The 8,634-nt window shown below is 39.6% G+C and overlaps 1 protein-coding gene across 4 annotated transcripts in view; it reads left to right on the top strand.

The window, feature by feature from the left end:
* Positions 1-8,634, top strand: part of SLC17A5 (solute carrier family 17 member 5) — a 52,539-nt gene that overhangs the window by 10,547 nt on the left and 33,358 nt on the right. For all 4 annotated transcript variants that reach the window (XM_073905226.1, XM_025890640.2, XM_025890642.2 and 1 more), the window contains 2 exons: positions 4,034-4,121; positions 6,904-6,990. In XM_073905226.1, the coding sequence (XP_073761327.1) occupies positions 4,034-4,121; positions 6,904-6,990 (175 nt within the window). The remainder of the gene's footprint in view (positions 1-4,033; positions 4,122-6,903; positions 6,991-8,634) is intronic.

Below are 8,634 nucleotides of genomic sequence, written 5' to 3'. Positions count from 1 at the left end.
AAAGAGAGAAAGAGAGAAAGAGAGAAAGAGAGAAAGAGAGAAAGAGAAAGAGAGAAAGAGAGAAAGAGAGAAAGAGAGAAAGAAAGAAAGAAAGAAAGAAAGAAAGAAAGAAAGAAAGAAAAGAAAAATGATTAACTAGAAAATAACCTGAGTAGATTGCATATCAGTGAGGTCAGTGAGTTCTCGAATGGGAGCATGCAGAAAATGGAAGATTTGCTAAAAGATCAGAGGAAACATTTTCCAGGGGACACTTCACAGCCCCTCCTCCTACTCACTCCTACTTCAGGAGATAAGAAAATAAACCACTGTTAAAACAGTTAAGATGGACAGACCATCCTTACCTTTGGAACTTGGCCACAGTTTATCTCTGCCTTATCATTGATTGCACAGATCTAAAACACATTTTACACAATGGATTGTCAAGTTGCCTTGTTTTACTTTAGATGTGTTGTTATTCATAGAGCTTCCTCTTTGTTCTTTTTTCTGGTTCCCTAGCTTAGAGACAAATAATTTATCATTTTATATAACTATCTTTCTTTACTTTTGTGATTCTTCTGACCTTTCTGCTGCTTTGAGAATTGTTATCAATTTTTATCTTTTTTTCCTCCCTCCTAAGATTTTTATCACTCGAAAATTTTAATTCCTTATCTTTCTTTTCCTTTCCACTTCTCTTTTGCATTTCATAATATGATTTCATTTATTTATTTATTTGTTTGTTTGTTTTAGAGAGGGAAAGAAAGAGAGGCAGGAAGGAGGGACAGAGGGAGAGAGAGAGAATCTTAAGCAGGCTCCATGCCCAGCACAGAGCCCAACACGGGGCTCGATCCCATGACCCTGAGATCATGACCTGAGCCGGAATCAGGAGTTGGACGTTCAACCGACTGCCACCCAGGCGCTGCCAGTACCTCTATCTTTAAATAGTGATCTCTTTTTGTTTCTGACTTTGAGCTTCTACCTGTGAAACTGAGACATAGGTTAATTTTGCTCTTAACATTCCTGTAACCCAAGCGAATTGGTGTCCTCTGGGTTTGGTTTATAGCATGAAGCTTATGTTAGGTAGCAATGTGTCATGCTGTGTTGGAAAAACACTGACCAGAGTCATAAGATCAGAGTTTGAGTAATAACGCCCCTGTATCTAATGGTGAAACCTTATATAAGTCTCAATCTCTAGACCTCAGTTCCATCATTTTTAAAATTGGGACTAAAATACCTGCCCCATCCTCAGTCACAGCTCAGATGTGATAATGATTGCTAGAATACTTTGGAAATTGCCAAGTACTATTTTTTTTAAGCTTTGATCACTCATCTGAGCATTCTTATTTTGTTCTTATCAAATAGAGATGTACTAAATAAAATCTTTTGACTACAAAATAAAAATTACTCCCTTATTACCCAGCTCCTCTTCTGACATAAGTAAAATATACTTAATTGTAGTATATTTTCTCTGATCCAGATATTGAATCTCCTTGCTGAATGTATTCCCATATGTTAGCTTCCTGTTTGTTTATGCCACTAATTTAGCATTATAGTATATTGATTATCTTACTACTGCTATCTCAAGTAACTCTGTTACTTCTGAATAGAAGTTAAGTTGTGTTTATTCTTCTTTTATCTTTCTCTGTTCCTCCAGTATGTATCACATGTACATTGCCTCATCCATAAACTTAGGTCAGCATCTTTCATCTCTAGCATCTGATTCACCATAAATATATCTACATGATCCCTAGGGTTTTTTTTTTTAAAGATTTTATTTATTTAATTGAGAGAGAGAAAATGAGAGATAGAGAGCACGAGAGGGAGGAGGGTCAGAGGGAGAAGCAGACTCCCTGCTGAGCAGGGAGCCCGATGTGGGACTCGATCCCGGGACTCCAGGATCATGACCTGAGCCAAAGGCAGTCGCTTAACCAACTGAGCCACCCAGGAGCCCTCCCTAGGGTTTTATAATAAAATTTTTCACAACATAACCTCTGTGCATGTTTCCCGACACCTTAATCTTTATTCTGTAATGATTCATCCTGTGGATGCCCCATGATATAGATTCTTATCAACTTGCAGTGCTGCCTAAATAATTTTTTTAAGATGTTATTTATTTAGGGGTGCCTGGGTAGCTCAGTCGGTTGAGCATCTGCCTTCGGCTCAGGTCATGATCCTGGGGTCCTGGGATAGAGCCCCACATCAGGCTCTCTGCTCATTGGGGAGTCTGCTTCTCCCTCTCCCTCTGCCTCTATGCTCTCTCTCGCTCTCTCAAAAATAAATAAAATCTTTAAAAAAAAATTTTATTGGGCACCTGGGTGGCTCAGATGGTTAAGCATCTGCCTTCGGCTCAGGTCATGATCCCAGGGTTCTGGGATCGAGTCCCGCATCGGGCTCCCTGCTCCTTGGGAGCCTGCTTCTCCCTCTGCCTCTCTCTCTCTCTCTCTCTCTCTGTCTCTCATGAATAAATAAATAAAATCTTAAAAAAAAATTTTATTTATTTATTTGGGAGAGTGAGAGAGAGTGCAGCAGGGGGCAGAGGGAGAGAGAAAATCTCAAGCAGACTCCCCACCAAGTGTGGAGCCCAATGCAGGGCTCCATCTCAAGACCCTGAGATCATGACCTGAGCCAAAATCAAGAGTTGGACCATTAACCGACTGAGCCACCCAGTTGCCCCTGCCTAAATCATTTTTGCCCTCCATTGGTATTTCTTTCTTTCTTTCTTCTTCTTCTTTTTTTTTTAAAGGAATCAGCAGAAAGTACAAAGTGTCAAAGCATTTATTCTTGTCTCCATTAATAATAGCACTAGCTACCCTTTAGCTTTACAGCAATCATGTGAGATAGGGAGTATTATCTTTGCTTTACAGATTAAAAAAACTGAAGTTCAAGGAGGTTAACTAATCTTTGTTAGGCTGCACAGTTAGTGAGTAGCCAAAGACAGCTGTGAGTCCACTGCTTTGAATCTACCAAAATCTGTTCCCTCCCACCTCTCCTCTGGCATCTCCTCCTCTCCCAAGTCTCTGTGAACCTCCTGCCTCCACAGCTCCGTTGCCTCTTCATATCAGTAATTGACATTTACTAAGCTAGCTATCTCCAAGAAAAGAAAAAAAAAAAAAAGACTGTAAACACTCTAATTGAATTCATCAGGTTTTTGAAGGACAGTTTTTCTTATTGATTAAGGTCAATTTGAATTTTCTTCCAGTATCCCAAAGTATTAGCTCAGCATTTTTTCAAGTTATATATTGGTAGTAATATTCCCATTTCATTCAGGCCATTAATAAAGTGAATGAGTAAAATTGACCTTGAGAGAGATTCCTTTATGTCATCATGCAGTGTATTCTTTTAGATTTATTGTAAATCCTTACCTTGTAGTCCTCAAACCAGCTGACAGAATCCACAAATCTTTGTTCAGATTTTGGAAGTACTTCACTATAAGGTACTTTTACTCAGCACTGTGTAAACATCTCACCTCATGGAACCCAATTCTAGTTTGGTTCTTATCCAGAAATTTCTCTTACAGGGACGCCTGGGTGGCTCAGTTGGTTAAGCATCCACCTTCGGCTCAGGTCATGATCCCAGGGCCCTGGGATCAAATCCCGCATCGGGCTCCTTGCTCAGTGGGGAGCCTGCTTCTCCCTCTGCCCCTCCCCCTGCTTGTGGGCTTGCTGTCTCTCTCTCTCTCTCTGACAAATAAATAAGCAAAATCTAAAAAAAAAACAAAAAACAAAAAAACCACCAAACTCTAAAAAAACTTTAAAAAAACTTAAAAAAAAAAAGAAATTTCTCTTACAACAAAAGACTCAACTGAATTTAAAACATTAACAAAACTACCTTGGGGCACCTGAGTGGCTCAATTGTTAAGCGTCTGCCCTTGGCTCAGGTCATGATCTCAGGGTTCTGGGGCATCCCTGCTCCGCGGGAAGCCTGCTTCTCCCTCTCCCACTACCCCCGCTTGTGTTCCCTCTCTCGCTGTGTCTCTCTCTATCAAATAAATAAGTAAAATCTTAAAAAGAAAAAACTACCTTGAATTTCAGCAGAAATATCTTTCTCCCCTCCTCAGGGTGTTACATTTCCAGCTATGCATGCCATGTGGTCTTCTTGGGCTCCCCCTCTTGAAAGAAGCAAGCTTCTTAGCATTTCATATGCAGGTGAGACAACTATTCTTGTAAAAATTTTGCTACAATTTGTTATGTATATATCAGCCTTAGATTAAAAAGGAAAAATGCCTTCACACCAGAATCATATCAGATGCCTCCTTTGGGTGAAAATCAAGTTTTGGAGGTATAATTTTATTATTAAATTTTCTCTTCAGTTCAACAACATACAGCAATGTGGCTTAGTTGACTCATGTCATTTTCTCCATCTGCCATCATTTGTTTCAAAACACATTGCTTGTTCAGATGTTCATATAGAGAATGCTATGGGTTTTTTTTAAGGTCCAATAGCTAGAAAATTGAACACTTTTGTCCTTAAATTATGATTTCTAATCTGATTGTTTAATGAGCATATCATGACTCTCAGCCCATCTCTTCATACATCTTTTTTCTATGCATTTATTTGTCATCATTTTAATCAATGGGTGAGATAGCATGAGCTTTATATGTGAATTACAATTTTACCAGATCACACACCAAATGAAAACTTTTGGACCTGACTGCTTTTAAATACAGTGGTTGAGAAAGCCCTCTCTGTGGTCACCTTTAAGCTAAAATCTGCAGGATAGAAATGAACCAGTCATGCAAAGAGCAGAAGGAAGAGCATTCCAGGGCGCCTGGATGGCTCAGTTGGTTAAGCAACTGTCTTCGGCTCAGGTCATGATCCTGGAGTCCCAGGATCGAGTCCTGCATCGGGCTCCCTGTTCAGCAGGGAGTCTGCTTCTCCCTCTGACCCTCCCCCCTCTCATGCGCGCTCTCTCTCTCTCATTCTCTCTCTTAAATAAATAAATAAAAATCTTAAAAAAAAAAAAAGGAAGAGGAGCATTCCAGCCAACCAGAACAGCATGTACAAGGGCTCTCAGGCAGGAAAAACATAAGAGTTCAAAGAAATGAAAAACCACTGTGGGTGGCTAGAACTTAATGAACAAAGGGGAGAATGGCATAAGATGAGGTTGGAGAAATAGACAAGAGCCAGATTATATCAGGCCTTACAGGCCACAGGAAGAAATGTAGTTGTTGTGGTTTTTTTTCCAAAATACAATGAGGAGACATCAGAGGTGTTTAATCAAGAGAGACACGTGATCCAATTTACATTTTTTTATTGTTATATTAATCACCATACATTACATCATTAGTTTTTGATGTAGTGTTCCATGATTCATTGTTTGTGCATAACTTAAGAAGATGGTTCTTACAGCTATGTAGAGATCAACATGAGAAATCCGATATAAGTTCATGAGCAGGTACTAGCTATGGTTCTTCTTTATCTATTGAGTGAAGCCTAAGCTAGAACTGGGGTCAAGATTCTTAACAGACTTCACCACTTAATTTCAGCTGGCCTAATCCCTAGCACATAGTGGAGTAGATATTCAGTTACTATCCAACCTGTTTTTCTAGCCTTTGTCTTCTGTTCCTTTCCTTCACCCAAGCAAAGTTCCCAAAGCCACTCTTTGCTTCCCTACTTCGTTCCTTTCCCTGTGCTATTACACCTGCCTCTATGGGACACAAATCTTACCCATCTTTCAAAGTCCATCGCTGCTGCTTATATCTTTTCCTGACCTCTGGGAGTCGGAGGTCATCTGTCCCATATTTGAACTTCCACATTGCTCTGTGACACTTAACACTTTCTAACATGTAATAATTATTTGTTTATTTTTATCTCCTCTAAAACCTGACACCAGGGGCGCCTGGGTGGCTCAGTCGTTGGGCATCTGCCTTTGGCTCGCATCATGATCCCAGGGTCCTGGGATGGAGCCCGGCGTTGGGCTCCCTGCCCCGCGGGAAGCCTGCTTCTCCCTCTCCCGCTCCCCCTGCTTGTTTTCCCTCTCTCACTGTGTCTCTCTCTGTCAAATAAATAAATAAAATCTTAAAAAAAAAAAAAACTTGACACCAGAAACAATATCTGATTATTTTAACTGCCACTCGACCTACTAAGTTGTCTTCAATTTGGTGATTAAAATGAATTTCATTATGGGACGCCTGGGTGGCTCAGTCGGTTGGGCGTCTGCCTTCAGCTCAGGTCATGATCTCGGGGTCCTGGGATCAAGTCCTGCATTGGGCTCCCCGCTCTGTGGGGAGCCTGCTTCTCCCTCTCCCTCTGCTGCTCTCTCTCTCTCTCAAATAAATAAATAAAATCTTTTAAAAAATGAATTTCATTATTTATTTATCTGAAACAATCATTTATAATATATTTTGGGCAAATTAGATTACTAAAAGCTTCATTCTTATCTCATCAATTGTACTGCAGTACGTTATGTTTATCAGCCTTAGAGACCATCTTTGAACCTTTCCCCAAACACCTGAATTTCTTTTTTTTTTTAAGATTTTATTTATTTATTTGAAAGAGAGAGAATGAGAGATAGAGAGCATGAGAGGGAAGAGGGTCAGAGGGAGAAACAGACTCCCCGCCAAGCAGGGAGCCCGATGCTGGACTCGATCCTGGGACTCCAGGATCATGACCTGAGCCGAAGGCAGTCCCTTAACCAACTGAGCCACCCAGGCACCCAATACAATCTCTAACACATGTACTACTAATGTGACATTTACTAGCTCATGTTATAGTGGGTCCAATATTGATTGATGCATTCTAATTCATCAATAGCTACATAGCTGTAACCAGTGTAATTACAAATTAATGTGTATGTTTTACATATTGTGGGTTTTCTAGCAAATGATTCCTTGAGAGAATCTGTTACCCAACTTCCTTAAGCAGTAGACCTGTTCCTTCTTTGTTCATCTTTCTAGAAAGTTTACAAAGTCTTTATTGATGTTCTAGGAGCACAGCTTGGGACAGTAATTTCTCTTCCTCTTTCTGGAATAATTTGTTTCTATATGGATTGGACTTATGTTTTCTATCTTTTTGGTAAGTTTTCTCAAAAATTTAACTTAAATCATAATGTAACAAATCCAAAATGTAACAGTAGTATAATACTTGGTTAAAAATATATATTCCTACTAACTGAAGTTGCCAACTCCTAAACCACAGAGTTCTAAAATACTTACTGATAATCTGTTTCTTAACTTTATATAGTTAAAATGATCTAGTTGAGTTATGATGTGATGTTAATTTTGGAATATTTCTCAGTAGAAACTGATGTTGAATCCAAGACTTTAATGCCATACTCACTATCAAAAATTACAGTGTTGGTTATTATAAAAATTTATAGTTTGAAAATATTTTTTCTCAAGCAAAGTAGGATGCCCTCACTTGGTACTTTAATCTTTTTCTCTTTTTATTCAGTCCCAGGACCTTTCATTTCTCAATCTCATTAGCAGGATGATACATGCTTTTATTTTTTTATTTTTTTTATTAACATATAATGTATTATTTGTTTCAGGGGTACAGGTCTGTGATTCATCAGTCTTACACAATTCACAGCACTCACCATAGCACATACCCTCCCCAGTGTCTATCACCCAGCCACCCCATCCCTCCCACCCCCACTTCACTCCAGCAACCCTCAGTTTGTTTCCTGAGATTAAGAGTCTCTTATGGTTTGTCTCCCTCTCTGGTTTCGTCTTGTTTCATTTTTCCCTCCCTTCCCCTTTGATCCTCTGTCTTGTTTCTCAAATTCCTCATACCAGTGAGATCATATGATATTTGTCTTTCTCTGATTGACTTATTTCGCTTAGCATAATACCCTCTAGTTCCATCCACGTCGTTGCAAATGGCAAGATTTCATTTTTTGATGGCTGCATAATATTCCATTGTGTGTGTGTGTGTGTGTGTGTGTGTGTGTGTGTGTTTGTGCGCGTGCGCGTGCCACATCTTCTTTATCTATTCATCTGTTAATGGACGTCTAGGCTTTTTCCATAGTTTGGCTATTGTGGACATTGCTGCTATAAACATTGGGGTGCAGGTGCCCCTTTGGATCACTACATTTGTATCTTTGGGGTAAATACCCAGTAGTGCAATTGCTGGGTCATACAGTAGCTCTATTTTCAACCTTTTTAGGAACCTCCATACTGTTTTCCAGACTGGCTTGCATTCCCACCAACAGTGTAGGATGGTTCCCCTTTCTCCGAATCCTCACCAACATCTGTCGTTTACTTGTTAATTTTAGCCATTCTGACTGGTGTGAGGTGGTATCTCTTTGAGGTTTTGATTTGTATTTCCCTGATGTTGAGCACTTTTTCATGTGTCTGTTGGCCATTTGGATGCCTTCTTTGCAGAAATGTCTGTTCATGTTGTCTGCCCATTTCTTGATTGGATTATTTGTTCTCTGGTTGTTGAGTTTGATAAGTTCTTTATAGATTTTGGATACTAGCCCTTTATCTGATATGTCTTTTGCAAATATCTTCTGCCATTCTGTGGGTTGTCTTTTGGTCTTGTTGACTGTTTCCTTTGCTGTGCAAAAGCTTTTTATCTTGATGAAGTCCCAATAGTTCATTTTTGCCCTTGCTTCCCTTGCCTTTGGCTATGTTTCTAGGAAGAAGTTGCTGTGGCTGAGGTGGAAGAGGTTGCTGCCTGTGTTCTCCTCAAGGATTTTGATGGATTTGATACATG

The sequence above is a fragment of the Callorhinus ursinus genome, unplaced genomic scaffold (genome assembly GCF_003265705.2).
Source record: "Callorhinus ursinus isolate GAN/ISIS: 27379988/994484 unplaced genomic scaffold, GSC_fseal_2.0 scaffold22, whole genome shotgun sequence".
Lineage (NCBI taxonomy): Eukaryota > Metazoa > Chordata > Mammalia > Carnivora > Otariidae > Callorhinus > Callorhinus ursinus.
This window is presented reverse-complemented; position numbering and strand designations above follow the sequence as displayed.